The sequence below is a fragment of the Oryza glaberrima genome, chromosome 1, assembly GCF_000147395.1.
Source record: "Oryza glaberrima chromosome 1, OglaRS2, whole genome shotgun sequence".
NCBI classification, from domain to species: domain Eukaryota; kingdom Viridiplantae; phylum Streptophyta; class Magnoliopsida; order Poales; family Poaceae; genus Oryza; species Oryza glaberrima.
The window spans coordinates 37,316,023-37,334,391 of NC_068326.1; the positions used below are offsets into that span (position 1 = coordinate 37,316,023).

Sequence of the window (18,369 nt, forward strand, 5' to 3'; positions counted from 1 at the left end):
TGTCTACCTATGGAATAGCCCCATGATTCATGAACAACGAAGGGAAACAAAAAATCTCAAATCGAAGATTGCCCTCCGTCCTGACCACTGCGAACTGGCGCGCTGATTTGACTTCCGGTTTGAAATACCACCACACCAATCGGACGGTGCAGCCGACGCCTGCAATTCGAATGACGAGCTCCCAGCCGTCCGATCTCCTGACGGCGTGAATCCCACCCAAAATTCAAACTGGTGGCAGTGCCCGTAAATTGATGCGAACTTCCGGGGGTAGCGTGGTAATTAACCTCAGCTCGCAAAAGGCGAGGAGGCGCAGCGCAGCCATCTCGCGTGCTATTTTGCTCTGCTCGCTCGCTCGCTCGTCTCCACCCCTTCTCCTCCTCCTCCCACACTGCTGCGCGGCCGCCGCCTCCGCCGCCGCCGCCTTCCGCATCGTCGCCGTCGGTGAGGTTCTGGATCCTGCGCCGTTCGTACTCCCTGCCATGTTTTGGTTGTCGCTTTTGTTGGGGTTGATTTGGTGTGAAGACTGCAGAGTTGGGGGTAGAGAGGGGTTTTGTTCATCTGGCGCGCGAGTTTTTGGGAAGGTTTTTGGTGGGTTTTTTTTTGGTTGTTTTTGTTGCTTTTGGTGTTGGCGTCGATTGGGTGAAGAGTTGGTGTCCCCCAAAAAAAGGGGCGAAAAATTGGTGGTGGAATGGGGTTTTGTTCATCTGGCGTGCGAGCCTTTGTTTTGGGGTTTTTGGTGGGGTTTTGTGTTGATTGTTCCCCCATTTCTCGCGGATTGTTGCGTGTGATTTTGTTTAGAGCAATTTGTTAGCGATGGCGTGTGGAATCCGAACGAGCGAGGTGAGAGCAGAGTGGCTGATGCAGCTTGGTTTGTCGTGTTTGGGTAGATTTTGCGGAGCTCCAGTGGATGGAGGTGATGGATTCGGTGGCCGTGATGGAGGTCTCACCGGTGCCGAAGCCGCCACTGGAGGCGGCGCTTGCGCTGCGCCGCAGCGTTCGGTGCTCGAACAGGACGCGCCGTCCCACTTACGTGGAGCAGGAGGAGCCCAAGGAGAGTGCTGGCCGGCGGCGCGGCGGCAAGAGGAAGCGGGAAGAGGAGAAGAAGGAGCCGGTGGCGCAGCACGCCATGAAGCCGGTCAGGATGGGCGATGCAGCCTCGGAGAGGAAGCCCTCCTCGGAGGGGAAGCCGATGCCCGCAATTGCGGCGGAGCCGGTTTCTTGTGCCGGGTTCGCACGACCTGCTGCCGAGGATGATGTCCTTGGCAACGGGAAGAGTGCGAAACTGCGGGTGAAGGAAACCTTGAGGGCATTCACCAGCCATTACCTTCACCTTGTCCAGGTTATCTTTTGCACCTGAATGTTCAGCTCCATTTTAATCGTTTTAATTTTAGAACCAGTTTGGAAAGCACAGAAGAATCACATTATTTTTCAGTAGGCTAGCAGAATACCCATGCGTTGCAACTGGAATTAAACAAGAAACCCACCGAACAATATAAAGCCTAGTAAAATAAAATTATTTCTATTGTAAAATCTTCAGGTCGTATCTGTAACCATTTTGTACCCCACTGAGAAATAAATTTACCTTGTTAGATGGTTTAGGGTGCCCATCTACCTCATGGCATTGGTGATTGGTGTGGCGGATTCACCACTCCCTACCACTATTGAGATCCTTTAAAAGAGTAGTATATTTGCCATCATTTTCTGCCTTACGTTAAAATAAATTTTCCTTGTTCGATGGTTTGGGATATCTATCTACCTCAGCATTTTGGAGAACCACATGGTAGCTGTGGTTGGTGGTGGCATATTCACCACCTCCACCACCATTGAGATCCTTTAAAAGAGTACTACACAGATATAGGAACTATTCAGATATCATTGCATCTGGTGAAAAAAATTATTGCAGGAACGTATGTTATCTGACAATGCACTTGTGGAATTTCAGGAGGAGCAGAAAAGAGCACAAGCTGTGTTACAGGAAGGCCAGAAGCGTCCATCAAAGCGGCCTGACTTGAAAGCCATTACAAAGGTGCTGTGTTGCTCTTTGCGTTTGAATTTTGGGTGATATTTGCCATACAAAGATATCCCCAAAAATGCCTCTCTTCCATACGGTGTTTTGGAGAAAACACATACCTGTTTTGCTTGGGTTACACTTACAACTACTGTTATAATTCTAGATGCAAGAAAGCAATGCCGTGCTTTATCCAGAGAAGATAATAGGGGAACTACCTGGTTAGTATATTCTCTTTTCCTAACAAGGGAACCTTGTGGTGTAGTGATTCGAACTAGAGATACCTGGTCTATTCTCATTTTATGTTTGCCCCATATGTATGTATTCTAAAGCAAGGATTTTCAATATAATGTCGTTCTTCTTCCTTGCCAGGTGTTGATGTTGGGGATCAATTTTATTCTCGTGCCGAGATGGTTGTTTTGGGCATTCATAGTCATTGGCTGAATGGCATTGATTATATGGGAATGAAATATCAGGGAAAGGTAAATACTGTACATTTCCATATCAACTAAAATAAATCATGTTGTACAATATTTTGTTCATCTGATAATGGAACTACAACTTACACTAGTATACTTAGTTGTATCGTTGTAGCTTGTTATTCAGACATGGCATCATTGGTTCAAGAAGGCCCTAAACACTGGATGGTTAGCAGTTCTAGAGCCTAGCGCCTAGGAGTGCCTAGACACCGCATAGAACCAACTTGACTAGGGGCTTCCTAGCAATCAGCAAGCATATGACAGAAAAAGAAGACAATTGAACATAAATATAATAGCACTAGAGTTCCCACGGTAGGGCAAGCCCCTAATGCCAAATTGCGGTGGCTATCCAGCACCAAGCGCTGACTTTTAGAACACACATAGCATTCTCTTTTAGCTTTCTCTCAGGTTTATAGTTCTTTGTTGCTGCATTTGGTTTTAATTACTTTCTTAGACCTCCTTTGGAACATAGTACTTAGATTTCTGCAGAAATTAGTTCAATTCCTATAAAAACAAAATGATAGCAAATTCAAAGTTCCAAAATAAAAATAAAAACTGCTTACAGATAAATGTTACTGTTTCTTTGGGTTTTTCTGCTGAACTAATTAATTTAGCAATTCTCCTTTAAACAGGAGGAGTATGCAAACCTAACTTTCCCACTGGCAACTTGTATTGTCATGTCGGGAATATATGAAGATGATCTTGATAAGGCAGATGAAATTATTTATACTGGTCAAGGAGGAAATGATTTACTCGGTAATCATCGCCAAATTGGCTCTCAACAACTGCAACGTGGAAATTTGGCATTGAAGGTTAGTTATGGTGGTTTTCTTTTACTACTGTATGATAATTATTTATGTTGTTTGAAGGGTATCCATTTATTTCAGTGATGATATATCCTTTTTTAAAAATTATAGCCAATTAATTGTGCACTATACGAATACCAACTATTTAAGATGTAAATTTCAGATTTGCATAGTTTCCATGAGCTGTCATTGTGGATAATCTATTCCTTTTCAGAAGATATAGGATTTATATGCATGGACGGTGCTTGTTTTCAGAATGCTTTTTTTTGTGCTGGATTATAATACATTCCGATTGTGGCTTGTTTGACGTATTTTTGTTTGCATCTTTGAGTAAAGGCATTCTATTAAATACGTTTCAATTTGTTCGTATCTTTCAGTTTGCAAAATGTTGTTCCTTAGTATTTATGCCAATGGCATTATTTTTCTTCTGAACTTTGTTTCATTTTGACCCTTTCTCTGTTTTGGTAATATTGCAGAACAGTAAGGATAATGGCAATCCCATAAGAGTTATCCGAGGACATATATCAAAGAATAGCTACACTGGGAAGGTCTACACCTATGATGGGCTGTACAAGGTAGTATCTTTTCTTAATCTCTTCAAATATCATGTTACTTTTTTCGATAATGGAAGCTTTATTAAAACTCAGTTAAATACACCAAGATGATACATTTCAACTGAGCCCACTACCAGCCTCTGCATAGGATGCACACAGCCAGACACAAAGAAAGACCTATCTAGACCCCCTTCACGAAACAGAGATATTAGTGGCAATCAATCCGTAGACTAGATCGTGCCTCGGTAAAAACCTCCCGTGCCACCTGGTCCAAATGTCGCGATACCACCACAATAGTATCCCGAAGACCTGGTTTGTGGATGATAGCCTAGGTACAAAGCCACCGGGTGACTAAAGTAATATCATGTTACTAGCTAAAGGCCTGTGCATTGCAATGGATATTATAAGAGATAAAAGCAAAAGCAAAAAAAAACATGTTTATAGCATTGTTAGTTGATTAGGCATATAATGTCATCTCTAAAGGCAGCCATACTGAAATATACTGCTAGATCACCTCTTTTCATCCTCTTCATCTATTTCTACAAGCCATATGGTTGGATAATACAAGATAGGACGCTTATAGTTCATCAGTGAGTGGCAAGTAATTTGAAGGTTTTGTTTGTAACCCCTTACAATTTCTAGATTAGCAATTCCAGGGCCATTCATGTGTTGTGAGGACCTTATGCTTATAGCCCCACATGTCAGTTTGTGGTGTTGGAGGCAGACTTGGACACCACCAGTAGCATCATTTATAGGAGTATAGATGTTCTAGATAAGTTCATACAAATGTGTTGCTGACTGTTGCATGCTTGGATATCTGCCAAACTACCTGTCTAAACAGTTGCTTGCCTTTTATTATGCCTGACGGTGTCCCATTTGCTAATACAGAGATAGAAATGAATTTCCTGAAACACACTATTTACACTGCCTCCGGTGATTATTTCTTCAACCCTGTATTGCAAATATGCTAAAGAATACATTCAATTAACTAAATCCTTATCCAAAGATAGTCTATTGGGGACACAATAAAAATAGTTTTGCCAATACCTCTTCTTTTCCATTTCTTCATCCCTGACGTTCATATTTTCCAATGTTCCATAGGTTGTAGATGACTGGGTGCAGAATGGAGTACAAGGGCACGTTGTTTTCAAATATAAATTAAAGCGGCTTGAGGGACAGCCATCACTGACAACTTCTGAGGTATGCTTGAGCTTGGTTAAAGCTATTTTTTTTTGAGTAAATTTCACAAAACTACATATATTTTGATCAAATTATCACAAAACTACAGATTTAAAGTGATGTATCACAAAACTACAGATTTAGCACTAAATTTATCGCAAAACTACAGATTTAAGGTGGAGTATCGCAAAACTACAAATTTAATAACAAAATTATCACAAAACTACAGATTTTAGAGTTTAAATCCTTAGCACTAGTGTTATGTTTGAGTTATAAACGTGTAGGTTTTGTGATTAAATTATCACTAAACCTGTAGTTTTGTGATAATTTTATTACTAAATCTGTAGTTTTACGATATTCTACCTTAAATTTGTAGTTTCGTGAGAAATTTAGTGTTAAATCTGTAGTTTTGTGATATATCACCCTAAATCTGTAGTTTTGTGATAATTTAGTCAAAGTATCTGTAGTTTTGTGAAATTTACACTTTTTTTTTTACGGGAAAAGGCTAAATATTTAAAACACTCAGTTTCAGCAGTATCCTTTCTTTCTTAAGTCTGCTTGCACTGATGTACTTCTTTGAAAATAATAGTCACTTGGCTGCATTTTATCTGTTGATGAATAGCTGAACTGAATGAATAAATATAATGTTGATTGTCCAGGTATTTGAAATTTGAATGTGTAACCCCAAAAAAAAATTTAGGACATGAATATATACTAATATATATAGAGATATTACAAAAGATTGGCATTTATTAACAAGTTTGGTTACTTTTTTCACCGCTGGTGCCCCATAACATATCTACATGTGCAGGTCCGATTTACTCGTGCTGAAGCTCCCACCACGATTTCGGAATTACCTGGGTATATGATCGAAGCTCTAAAATTTTATACATTGTCCTTGAATAATTTCAAGGCATCTCAAGCTGCCTAAGCTAGCTGTTGTTGTACTGTGAGCTGTGCATGTTTTGTTGTACACAGATAGATTTCTATGTTTGGTCATGCTTTGTTTATAGTGTGCCATTCTTAGTGACGCTGATATCATGTTGTATGACCTGTGCCTTGCTACTTTCTAGGTTGGTTTGTGATGACATATCTGGTGGGCAGGAGAATCTTCCTATTCCTGCTACTAATTTGGTTGATGACCCACCTGTTCCTCCAACTGGTATGTTTCATATTTGTGTTTTGGCTATACATATTTTGGTTTTACATTAGCTCTTTATGTTTTTTCCCTTAACCAGATTACTTGGCATCTTAGCATAGTATAATATACTGATTTGGGATTCTTTATTAAATTCTGATTTCAGTATGATGCATGGTTGAAATATTATTGTAAGACCCACCAAGTGTTTAATCAAATGTTTTTCCTATTTCCAAGTATTCTATATTTTTATTAGCAACTATAGATAATACTTCATCATCATTTTTTTGTATGACATGATCTGCATATTCGGTTGTCAAAATTCTAAATATTGAGAATTATTGAGTTTATTTACTTTATGTTTACCCTTGAAAATGGCTGTAGGTTTTGTGTACTCCAAATCTCTAAAAATTCCAAAGGGCATCAAGATTCCATCTTATTGTAATGGCTGTGACTGTGAAGGAGATTGTGCAAACAACAAAAACTGCTCATGCGCGCAGCGCAATGGTTCTGATTTACCTTATGTATCACACAAGAACATTGGCAGGTAGACTGCATTTCCAAATTCCTTCGTTAATGTCTATAATATTTCATACAAGCTATTCAATCATAGTGGTCCCCATTTATAAGCATTTCAGGTTTAAAAATTTGTACACAAATATAAGCATTCCTAGAGTACCTACTTATCCCACCGATTACTAATCGTTCAAATGTTTTCCTATCTTATCCTCAACCAACCTCCCACTCCCAACCACCCATTTTTCATGAGGCCCAATAGTAATTTCTCCTCAACCTTGATCTTTGCTGAACAACCTAGAAATACTTATATTTAGGAATAGGCGCAATGGTTTGTTATCATGATGAAAATCATGTATCTCCGTACACATTCATAAGAGAGCAAGCATATTCATTTTGCTAGCTGATCATTAGTGGTCAATCTTTAGGTTGGTGGAGCCCAAAGCTATTGTATTTGAATGTGGTGCTAATTGCAGCTGCAACAACAACTGTGTAAATAGAACATCTCAGAAAGGTCTGCAGTATCGCTTGGAGGTTGGTTTCTTTTTGCTTCATCTTGTTATTGTCACATTTCATTCCTTGTTACTTAGAACTCGTGTGGGTTATTCTGTTGAGTTAAAATTTATGTGCAAAGTTGTGAACTGTAAACTATTACCTCTGTTCCAGAATATACAAAGTTTTAGAGTTGGACACGATTATTAAGAAAAATAGGTAGAATTAAATAGGGAGAGGTTGTGATTGGTTGAGTAGTGGAGGTAGGTGGAAAAAGTGAATGGTGGAGGATTGTGATTGATTGATATGGGAATGTTGGTGGAGAAGTTGTTATATTTTAGCACAAATCCTGAGTGCTAAAAGTAGTTATATTTTGGGACGGAGGGAGTAAGTTTTAGACAACAATGGGTTTTGAGGCATACTGTACTTCTATCTATGCTGTCATTTTATTTAATCTGCTAATATAGCAAAAAAAAATTTCGAAGGAGTAAAATACATCAATGGTCCTTAAATTTGTACTTCCTCTGTTCCAAAATGTTGCTACCTAGGATGAGATTTGACCCGCAATATTTTTGGGAAGGAGGTAGTAAGAAGTTTTTTTTTGAGCAAATTTTAGCAAACGTCACGTTTTATGGTTGAAGTTGCATAAAACCCCAGGCATTATGACCAATGGCACATAGGCCCAGCTATTGTGGTTCTAAAGTATTTAGTTAAAATTTCAAAACGTAGAATGTATATGAAACTTTTAGTTATTGATTTCTTAATTAAGGTTGTCGGTTTACTCTTCGCTACTTTGAAAAATATTATTTTAGATATGTTGAAATCAATTGAAATTAGAATAAAGGTGGGGTTTTATGAAACTTTTACACCATAAAACCTGTGGTTATTTGCCACAAGTCATAATACCCGTGGTTTTCTGAAACTTTGACCATAAAACATGGGGTTTATGAAATTTAACTTTTTTTTTCTTCATCATGTTATTGTCACATTTATTCCTTGTTGCTTACTCTGAACTCGTGTGGGTTGTCCTATTTAGTTAAAGTTTGTGTGCAAAGTTGTGAACTATAAACTCAATTTTGGACGAGAATGGGTTTTGAGGCATTCTGTACTTCTATCTATGTTAATTACATGAAATTTGGTTTATTCTGCTGACACAACTCAAAAGTATTTTTGGAGGAATAAAATACACCAATGGTCCTTGAACTTGTAAGGTGTGACTTACTGTAGGTCCATGGACTTGTTAAAGCATGCCATACTATCTGAACTTCTCCCGGTGTTGACGTGGCAGCAGATATGGACCCAGATGTGTCTGCCATCTGTATCCTCGATCCTCTCTCATCTCTCTCCTTTCTCCCTCATCGATCATCTCTCTCATCCTTTCTCTCCCCTCCCTCATCCTCCATCATCTCCCTCGTTCTTAATTTCTTCTGTTTTCTCTGCCACATCACATGCATAGTCTTCCATATCAAGAACCAGATCACGGTCTGAAGGGGTATTGAACTGTTTCGGACCTAGATTACATACTTTTAACACGTTTAGGGGCTTGGATCTGTATTTTGCAACGTCTAGATGACACATGCTTACAAGTTTAAGGACTTCCAGTGCACTTTGCTCTTTGTGAAACATAACTCATGTTGTTTCAGTTTCATCCTTTTGATTATCTGATTCCTCTACGTTGATTTCTCTGACTTGTATACCATCAGTATTCTCCCTCTACTGAACACCACATTTCTTTAGTATTTTTAGTTCTTGTTGAGTTATATATGTGTCTGTGTCAGGGCCCTTCAGGCCCATATGTACATGTATATAGCAGAGTTAGAGAAATGGAAAAATGAGTGAAGCTTCCAGAGAATAGAAAATCTTCAGTTCTCACTCCATGCAGCCACTGCATTTTTAACTAATATTACTTCCTCTGGTCACACAAATATGTTATTTTGGATATCTTTCAAGTCAAACTTTAGACATTAGCATCTTTTTTAACTATTTAGATTAGATTCTTGAAAGTCATATATGTAAAATTGTCTCAAAAATCACTTCCGTACTATTATTGTTTTGCTGGAGTTTTCTTATATATTGCATTAGATAGAGATCAAAGTTGTATGTTGGGGACCATGTTGATGTAAAAAATCAACACGTTTTCAAGACAGGAGGGAGTATAACTGTCGATAGGCTGGGTCAACTCGCAACAAGATCCTAATGTTCTGTTAGAAGCGGATTGATTCTCTTGTTAGCATTTCCTATCTTGCTGCATGTTGTTTAGCAAGCTTTACTTCTGTATTCAGGTATTTAAGACAGCTTCAAAAGGCTGGGGTGTCAGGACTTGGGATACTATCCTCCCTGGGGCTCCCATCTGTGAGTACACTGGTGTGCTGAGGAGGACTGAAGAAGTAGATGGTTTGCTGCAGAACAATTACATATTTGATATTGATTGTCTTCAAACTATGAAGGGTCTGGATGGAAGAGAGGTACTTATTTTCTCTTTCCTCAGTACTCAATGTTGAACCAATCGTTCAATTGCAATCTATCATCCCTTGCTGCCATGTGTGACATCCTTAATGTCACTGTTCGGTGCTCAACTTTTGCTCCTTTGCAAAGTGAAGTACTGTAAATACTTTTGTTTTCATTCATGTTGAGATATCAATAAATGCTGCTTTGCACAATTTCCTGACTACCAGCTACCTTTATTTCTGCAGAAAAGGGCTGGCTCTGACATGCATCTGCCGTCTCTTCATGCGGAGAATGATTCAGATCCACCTGCACCAGAGTATTGCATTGATGCTGGCTCTATTGGCAACTTTGCAAGGTTTATAAACCACAGCTGCGAGCCTAACCTTTTTGTCCAGTGTGTCTTGAGCTCCCATAATGATGTTAAGCTGGCAAAGGTGACGCTCTTTGCTGCTGACACTATACTTCCTCTTCAGGTCAGCTTATTTCAGCTCCTTATGGTTTCTGCAGTTACAGCTATTTATATGTTTTGTCCTGACCAGTGACCACCATTGCATTGCAGGAGCTTTCATATGATTATGGCTATGTCTTGGACAGTGTTGTTGGGCCTGATGGAAATATTGTCAAGCTGCCTTGCTTCTGTGGTGCACCGTACTGCCGGAAGCGACTTTATTAGATCTGCACCTGTTTGCATCTATTTGGAATATGAACCACTCTAAACTATAATATATAGTAGTATATGTATTCAGTGCCAGGCGTGTAAATGGCATGCTGGAAACACTATGATATTTTGCAGAAGATGAGCATTCTGATTTTTTTGTAGAGGTCATGTTGGAGATGCTATGATATTTAGCAAAAGAATAGCATTCTATTTTTGTGTAGAGAACATGCTATGATATCTTATAAACAATTAACCTATATATCTAAGTGCTGATTTAACCCTCATGGCCATTTACTTGTTCTTCTTCCTGCTCCATGCTTGTGATGTTCATGCGACAATGTGTTTCTTCCTGGACATATTTATGTTCTTGTTCGAATCGGTACAATGCAATTGTTGATGTAAGTTGCATCCGGTGCATTTCCTGCGTACCTTAAATTTCTTGATATCGCAATGAGCATCTTGGATTTGTATTGTATTTGGTCTCTGCCGTGTTGCTGCTTGCTTCATTTGCAATGCCAATGCCCAATACTAGCAGAGCTGGAAATGCTCAAGAAGAAAATGGTAAGAAGTAAAGATTCAAGAACATTGCTGGTTGCTGCTATACATTGTCAGCCTGTCATGTGCAATGCTATTTATGTCCTATTGATTGACATGGTTAGTGGTATGACATGATTATTTGGCCTAATGAACATGCTTGTTATGAGACGACATTAGCTGTACTAGATTAACTTCTTGCTAATTTTCTTTGCCGTAGTTATGATTCGCCAGTAGAATTACACTGATTTTCTATGGCCTCTTAGTTGGATGAGATAAAAAGAGATGAGTATGATGAGATTAATTTCTTGCCTGTTTCCGCTGGATGCCAAAATTGCAAGCTTTGATTCCCGATTTAATGGCGGCGATGGCCGCAGATAAATCCCAGCTTGGTGGATCCCTCTCGATCGATCGAGTTCCGGGAGGCAGCAGCAGCAGCAGCAATGTCGGGCGCCGCCAACGCGACCTCGCCGGCGGCGGGCGCCGGCACGCCGCGGTCGCGGCTGCCGCGGTGGACGCGGCACGAGACGCTGGTGCTGCTCCAGGCGAGGCGCGCCATGGAGCACCGCGGGCGGCGGTCGCCGCAGCCGGTGAGGCTCAAGTGGGCGGCGGTGTCGGCCTACTGCCGCCGCCACGGCGTCGAGCGCGGGCCCATGCAGTGCCGCAAGCGCTGGGGCAACCTCTCCTGGGACCTCAAGAAGATCGTCGCCTGGGAGAAGAACCTCGCCGCCGTCGTCTCCGGCGCCGGTGACAACGCTGTCGCCGCCGGCGAAGGCGAAGGGGAGGCGCCGCCGCCGCCGCGGCTCGAGTCGTTCTGGGACATGCGCGGCGAGCAGCGGCGCGCGAGGCAGCTGCCGTCGTCGTTCGACCGGGAGGTCTACGACGCGCTCGTCGGCGGCCACGGCGCCGCGCCGCCGTCAGACTTCGGCGAGGACCTCGCCGACGGCGACGGCGTGGACGCCGACGAGCTGCCGCCGCCGCCGCTCATGGTCATGCCCATATCAGGTCAGAACACCACCCCCACTTGTCCATTTGTATTTTTCTACAAAAAGAATGCGTACATTTGTACACTTCACACTACGTATTGTACGTATTATCTGCGTGTATTTACGGTAGTTGATACGTTTGGCTTGCACTGTCTTGTACGCAGCGAGGAAGTACGTGCCACCTACTGCTTCATCTCAACAGGAATGCTCTGATCCAGGTGTCATTTTGCACGCATTTTTGTCCATCAAATTTTATCATGTTCATAGACCAATCATATACTCCCTTCGTTTCTAAAATATAAACATTTTCTAACTCTGACATGATTTCCAAAATACTACTTTAACCAACAATATATATAAAAGTAAGATATTTTAAATAAAAAGTGTTGTATATTATAATAGTTTTTTTACACGACAGAATCTTTTTTTTTACTATTAATTGTTAAAGTTAAAAATGTTTAACGCATTACTATATTAAAATAATGATTATATTTTAGGAATTTTCAAACTAAAATCCAATTCAAATGGCTCCTTTTAAACTAATCCTATTCATAATTATTGGTGTCTATGTTTCTAGCTACGGTGAGCGCCAAGAGAGGCGGCGCGGCGTCAGACAAGAACTCGACGTCGCAGCATGACGGCGGCGGCGGCGGCGGCCTGAAGGACAGCGAGGCGACGTACGGCGCCGGCGTCGGAGGGGAGGAGGGCACGACAACGGCGACGGCGACGGCGACGACGACGAGCATCGGGAGGCAGGTGATCGAGGCCCTGGAGAGAGGGAACCGGATGCTGGGCGACCAGCTGGAGGCGCAGCGCGCGGCGTGGGACGCCGAGAGGGAGCAGAGGGTGGCGCTCCTCGCCGCCGTCGACAAGCTCGCCGGCGCCGTCTGCCGGATCGCCGATAAGCTCTGACTGAGCAACCGCAAATCCATACGCTTCTACTATACTAGCATGTAAAATACTCTCATTAAAGGTTCAGATCAGGTTACAGATTATACTGTTTCAGTTAACCATGATGAACTGCGTTTCAATGAAATTGTGTGGTTTCTAGGTATGAGCTACTACCTGATTTGAACCCGCACGCAAAATAGAGTGATCCATTAGTACATGATTAATTAAATATTAACTAAAATATATTTTAAAATATATTATATATTTTTAAAGTAATTTGTAAAATATTTTTTTAAAAAAAACATCTTAATAGTTTGGAAAGCGTGCGTCCGAACGATGAGAGAGCAGATGTTAGAAGCTGCTAAGGATAAGGGAAGTCTTGAGTCTGAATTTCAGGAGAGGTGATTGTGTCTGAGACTCTGCCATTTTCGATCTTGCTTTCATCCGTGACATTGTTTTTGTTGCTTCTCGACAGACAAGGATCAATCAGGTTGAGTGATCGCTTACATGACATACACTTCGCCTGTACAAATTGATAAACGGTTTCACATCTCCTACGTGAATCTGAGAGCGATGCAAGGCACAAGCACTACCACTGAATTCTGAACTTGACTGAAATTTTCTCATCAGTTCTTGGGCTGACATTGCAGGACAGATATATAATCTGAGATTCTGATTGGTTCGATGCTTGTTGATCAAGCGGCGAGGTTTGGGCACCATCGCGCGTGTCACGGTGATATCCCCATCACTCGATCTTTTGGCATCTTATCTCTTGTTCTTGTCCGTCTTTGAGCCTGGATCTCACTTTTGCTCCTGCATGCTGTTGCTTTTCTCAAAAGGCAGAAGCCCCAATCTTTGGCACCTCCTATGATTAGCATCAGTGCTGTACTGAACTTTCTGATGAAATGCTTTACTCAATTTATCTACCCAGGCCCGGATTTATCATATGTACTCTTTCTTTTTCTTTTTTGTTTTTTAAACAAAGCCAGAATCACTGTCTTGTTTCATTGATAAAGAAGAGATACATATCGATCTCCAAATGCACCATCTTACAAGCACCTCAAGAACATTTTCCAAAGCTACACTAAAACACCTGAAAACACCAAAATTTATCATATGTACTATTCTAGTTGTCTTCTATTCTTGAAACCAGTATAATCAATTACAGCATGGAAGGCATCAATCTGAATGTGAACTTTCACTCGTAGCTGAGTTCACTCATTGCACCTCCAATACATGTACAAGCCTTCCATCACATCACATGTGTTCTTTGATGTGAAACCTGCACTTTCAAGGGAGCATAGCTCTGAACATTTTGCCCTGTTTGTGATCAGAGTGAGTGTACTATAAACCCAGGTAAAAACATAAAGTGTCTATCATCAAGCACAGCATGTGAAGGCGAATATTCAGTCGCCACTAATCCCTGTCCCCCAAGCGTATTGCACGGATGCAGTTCGTTAACGCTTCTTTTGTTCCATTACATTTGGCGTCATTGCGACGCTGAAAACATTCTCTAAATTTTCTGAAACATTTTGCGAATGTTGCATATGCCTGACCAACCTCTTTGTGTACTTCAGTACTAGCTTGTACCATTAACTATATATCTGGTTGTATTAGGTCCAAATTAACATTTTTTAGGTGAACATGTAATTAACTTTGTTATCCTTGCAATACCACCTCTAGGCTACAACTTTGGATGCATCTGATGGCAGCGAGAAAAGTGTCTCCTGGCTGGCGTAGTACCCTACATGGATCCGATTCTCTAGGCGTGTTGGGCGTTGGTTATACTGATCGAATAAGTACTTTGCATCATCGTTAGCTTGGCTGAAAACGACATCCATCCACTGGCTTTTGGTTTGGGTAGTGTTGGGTTGGGTTGGGGTCGTTCAGAGTTTCAGATGGTCCTAGCAAAGAATAAAGTAAGCAATGAACCCTCAATATTGTACACTCTAGCATGTTCTTTTTCGATTAAGATACAATTTTATCTTGATTTCCGTTAAAACGTCTTTTAAACTGTAAAACGATGTATTTTGTGCAAAAACTTTCTATATAGAGATTGCTTTAAAAAAATAGATAAATCTATTTTTTAAGTTCAAAATAACTAAAACTCAATTAATAACGTGCTAATAGCTTTCTTGTTTTGTATGTTACCTTGCAAATAGAGGATTTTATAATGAACAGTTATGGGCAGAATATACACATTTCCTACCATCATACGTTATTTTCAATCAAAAAGAAAAATAATAAAACATGAGAAAGAAAGAAATTGCAAGAAGAAACTAAAGAGAAAAATAAACAATTAATCGAGCAGCTATATAGCTTCTAGATATATCTATATATATTAGTAGTATATAAGTAACACTATATGTAGACTATAGTATGCACTAGATAGTAGTAGTTGCTATGAACTGTAGCATCGTAGAAACCAGGCCAGCGTCCTGGCGCTGTCATTGCTCTGAGAAGACGATTTCTTCTCCCAGTTTGCAGCGATTCCCTTCTTGTTTTCCTCATGCTTCTTCTTGTGTTGCTTCCTCTTCTTCTTGGTGTGCACCATCGTCCCTCTCACTGTCACCTCCTTCTTCCCAAAATCCACCATGTAATCTAGCAACCCTGCTAATTAATCAAACAGATGGAAAATATCAACAACAGATGCAGTAATTAACTGACAGTAACACTAGCAGTGATCAACATGCTATTCACAAACAGTTCAAACATGACATCTCTGTATCTCCATGCATGTTTCTGTCGGTGCAATTTAACCTTAAACTTAACGAGTTCTCAGGACTGAAGCTATGTATGTGATGTATTTATCGGGTCTTCAGATTTGATGTGACCCATCGATGCTCTCTTGTCGATCTCATAGAACTTTCACAAGGGTTATTAGATTCTCACCGTTCATCTTGGAGACAACCTTTGTGACCCGCTGTCGGCAGTGCGAACAGCCCATGTTGGCGCTCATCACCACCACCTGCACCTGCAGTTTTCAGTTCCATTTCACACAATTAATCCCACTAGCAGCCTCCATAAATACCATCAATTCTTCATTATCATCTTCTGTATTTGCATTGCTTCTAAGTAATCAGGAAGTTAATTAAGGGACCACTCTGCAATAATCAGCTATGTATAACCACTTATTGATCTACTAATTAATTAAATTATACCACTACTTTATTAGTGGGTTAGGCTGGTCTTACACTATCACTGTTGATGAGACTCACTAATTAAAAGGCTAGTTAGAGCGACTACGTGTTGCCAATGGATACATGTGTGGTCTCACTCTCACCTAACCATTAATCTCCATCTTTCGCTAATTGGCACCTTGACAATATGAAGGTGGTCCTCTCCTGTCCTCTAAAAACCACATGAGAGCCACTATTGACCTGCATTGTTAAATTCCTCATCTGTTCTTGTTCAGTTTGCTATGGGCATACATACAGTTTTAAATTTCTGTCCCTGCTTCTATGGGATGCATGCATAAATACTACATGCCTACATGATATGCTAATATAATTAATCCGAGCACATTGCACATAGATTATTATGTAGTACTTATGCATCACGTGTAGTCCCTACTCTACCGTTGTGATCATCAGTCTGCAGGCTTAATTACCTGCATGGTGGGCAACAGCATGTGGCCTCTCATACCCTATGGTCGGGTGGCCAAAATCATTGACATCCATAGATAGCTAGTCGAGGCAGCAAGTAATTAATTTATTTACTAATCCGATGGGAATCTTACTAATATATTTCTTCTTAGCTGTAATCTAAGGGTGTACGACATCCATGCCAAGCAATTCCAGTATTCTACCTATATAAGTAGTAAAATACATGAGGTTGGAAATGTGAACTTCTCTACTGTAAAAAGAAATAGTAAAAATGCAGGAACTAATACACGTATAGATAAAGATTGGTCAGAGCTGTACACTCTGGCTTAGCTATGAAACGGTCACTAATTTGCACGGACCAGTATAAAATCCGTGCACGTCAGCACGTGCATGTGGTCAAAATATACGTAGCTGTTACTGGCATTTAGCATGTTAATTATTACGATAACGATGGATGAATGGATGAAATGGATGTATTGCCTATAATTATTAGTTAATTCCGTATACATGTACTCTAGGTCAAAGAAAACGTATTGTGCCACATGTGCCGAATTTGACTAGAGAATACAGAGTACGTATGTGAGAATAGATCTTTTCTTAATGTAAATATAAGTACAGCTGTACGCACGCATGAAGAAAGACAGACTAAGTATTTTTGCTATGCCAATGGATGCTACAATCGATGGATTCTGATCGGACGGTCGAAAGAGAAGGTGAAAAACAACAGGTAGAAGTTATTCTTTGTTCTAAATATTTCTTTATGATTCTTTTTCTAGAGTAAACGGTTCCATCCCTTGTGAGGATAGGAGACCACGTGACTGCCAGGTACTTGGTCAAAAAAACTGAGAAAAATTCAGGGTTTGTTTTGCACTGCATCCCATGACCAAGAGACAGCCATTTAGATGTAGATAGTTAATTAGAAAATGGATTTAATTAATAGATCATTCTTTTTTTTTTGAGGGGTTAATGAGATCATTCTGATCTCAGCAGTTTTGTTCCTGCTCCTAGCTAGAAGAAAACCCTGTAGCTACTGCAGTGCAATTGTTTGGTTGATTGATAGTCCCATTTTAACCTTTAGGCTAAAAGCCTGAAAGTTGAGAGGTACTAAAAAGTGACTCAGAAATAGGGGCCCAGTATCCGAGGAGATAAACTATGGTCATCACTCATCACACACATCTCAATGTGCAGGGGACACACGATGTAATGGCAAGACAAAAGGCAGTAAACAACAGCTGACATTGGAGGTGCTGATGCATTGAGAAAGGGAAAGAGATTCTGGTATGAATTCTGTCATTGCCTATTGCTATGCATGCATGCACCAGGGAGGGAGAAGAACAATGGGGTTCTGGAAAAGAATCGACTGATTCAGAAAATTACTGCTAGTAATCTACTGGTCTGTGCACCTAATGGAACAATTAACATCCTAAGCAAAGGGAGGAGAACATCAAACTTAAAAACTTTTTTTTCACCACAATGATAGAGACTTCTGGGTTTTGTAGAACTAGAAGCAGAAGAAGCATTAGAGCTTTTAGATGGAAAAAATGGAGACATGATGGATGAGAGAGAGAGAGAGAGAGAGGAGCTTACAGAAGGGAGGGAGAGGTCCTCGACGAGCCTCAAAGCTTGCAGCTTGGTCGCTGCACCATTCTTGGTTGCATCTGATTCTCTGGTAATCCTCTTGCATCGGCTTGCTCTGTCATCTTCTTCCCCTCCATTCTCCATGCTTGGCTTCAATTCTCTTGGGGTGGAGAAGAGTGGAGCTTCTCTCTCTTGTCTGAATGGGAGTTGAGAAAAGCTTCGCTTTTTATACTTGTCCTGATGAGAGGAGAGAGAAAGAGCAGCAACAGGTTATGGTGATTAAGAGACCCCACTAAGTACTAACTGATGGGAAAATATTTTAATATGTACCTGAATATAAGATTAGGTGCATAAGATGGAAGGTGAACTCCATCAATCGCACAAGTGACACAATCAGATTAGTGGCAGCATGACAATGGGAATCTACTGTTCCAAGGTCCTCCATTTTCATTTGGTTGAATGGCAATATATAATGTCAGTTGTCATGGAGACTGGTG

General features: G+C 40.7%; 3 protein-coding genes across 5 annotated transcripts; 2 read left to right on the top strand and 1 right to left on the bottom strand.

Annotated features, from left to right (window-relative positions):
• The first annotated feature begins 304 nt into the window (after positions 1-304).
• Positions 305-10,556, top strand: LOC127784374 (histone-lysine N-methyltransferase, H3 lysine-9 specific SUVH4). 2 transcript variants are annotated; one of them, XM_052311657.1, is made up of 15 exons: positions 305-441; positions 888-1,339; positions 1,943-2,026; positions 2,175-2,229; positions 2,381-2,490; positions 3,120-3,299; positions 3,770-3,868; positions 4,949-5,047; positions 5,838-5,887; positions 6,100-6,188; positions 6,549-6,711; positions 7,109-7,214; positions 9,455-9,637; positions 9,866-10,093; positions 10,180-10,556. In XM_052311657.1, exons 2-15 carry the CDS (start codon positions 908-910, stop codon positions 10,291-10,293), a joined length of 1,992 nt encoding a protein of 663 aa, XP_052167617.1. In that variant the 5' UTR covers positions 305-441; positions 888-907; the 3' UTR covers positions 10,294-10,556. The 2 variants fall into 2 exon arrangements, with proteins under 2 accessions (XP_052167617.1, XP_052167627.1); XM_052311667.1 differs by having other exon boundaries at positions 320-446.
• Positions 10,557-11,255: 699 nt separating this feature from the next.
• On the top strand, positions 11,256-12,885 carry LOC127784384 (trihelix transcription factor ASR3-like). The gene is made up of 3 exons (XM_052311677.1): positions 11,256-11,817; positions 11,963-12,016; positions 12,376-12,885. The coding sequence occupies exons 1-3, from the start codon at positions 11,256-11,258 to the stop codon at positions 12,708-12,710; spliced, it is 951 nt and encodes a 316-aa protein (XP_052167637.1). The 3' UTR covers positions 12,711-12,885.
• A 1,935-nt stretch (positions 12,886-14,820) lies between these two features.
• On the bottom strand, positions 14,821-18,298 carry LOC127780414 (uncharacterized). 2 transcript variants are annotated; one of them, XM_052307332.1, is made up of 4 exons: positions 18,203-18,298; positions 17,882-18,109; positions 15,582-15,663; positions 14,821-15,299 (listed from the first exon to the last, which is right to left on the bottom strand). In XM_052307332.1, the coding sequence occupies exons 2-4, from the start codon at positions 18,014-18,016 to the stop codon at positions 15,091-15,093; spliced, it is 426 nt and encodes a 141-aa protein (XP_052163292.1). In that variant the 5' UTR covers positions 18,017-18,109; positions 18,203-18,298; the 3' UTR covers positions 14,821-15,090. The 2 variants fall into 2 exon arrangements, with proteins under 2 accessions (XP_052163292.1, XP_052163286.1); XM_052307326.1 differs by having other exon boundaries at positions 14,821-15,302.
• Between the last annotated feature and the right edge of the window lie 71 nt (positions 18,299-18,369).

Bases quoted from the DNA above. Each gene is read 5' to 3' on its own strand.
- LOC127784374 (XM_052311657.1), top strand. From the start codon at position 908: ATGGAGGTGATGGATTCGGTGGCCGTGATGGAGGTCTCACCGGTGCCG. The intron at 3,869-4,948 runs GTAGTATCTTTT...AATGTTCCATAG, and splicing joins CCTATGATGGGCTGTACAAG to GTTGTAGATGACTGGGTGCA. The intron at 5,048-5,837 runs GTATGCTTGAGC...CTACATGTGCAG, and splicing joins CATCACTGACAACTTCTGAG to GTCCGATTTACTCGTGCTGA.
- LOC127780414 (XM_052307326.1), bottom strand. From the start codon at position 18,016: ATGGAGAATGGAGGGGAAGAAGATGACAGAGCAAGCCGATGCAAGAGG. The intron at 15,664-17,881 runs GTAAGCTCCTCT...TGAAAACTGCAG, and splicing joins AGGACCTCTCCCTCCCTTCT to GTGCAGGTGGTGGTGATGAG. The intron at 15,303-15,581 runs GTGAGAATCTAA...TTGATTAATTAG, and splicing joins GGTTGTCTCCAAGATGAACG to CAGGGTTGCTAGATTACATG.
- LOC127784384 (XM_052311677.1), top strand. From the start codon at position 11,256: ATGTCGGGCGCCGCCAACGCGACCTCGCCGGCGGCGGGCGCCGGCACG. The intron at 11,818-11,962 runs GTCAGAACACCA...TCTTGTACGCAG, and splicing joins CATGGTCATGCCCATATCAG to CGAGGAAGTACGTGCCACCT. The intron at 12,017-12,375 runs GTGTCATTTTGC...CTATGTTTCTAG, and splicing joins ACAGGAATGCTCTGATCCAG to CTACGGTGAGCGCCAAGAGA.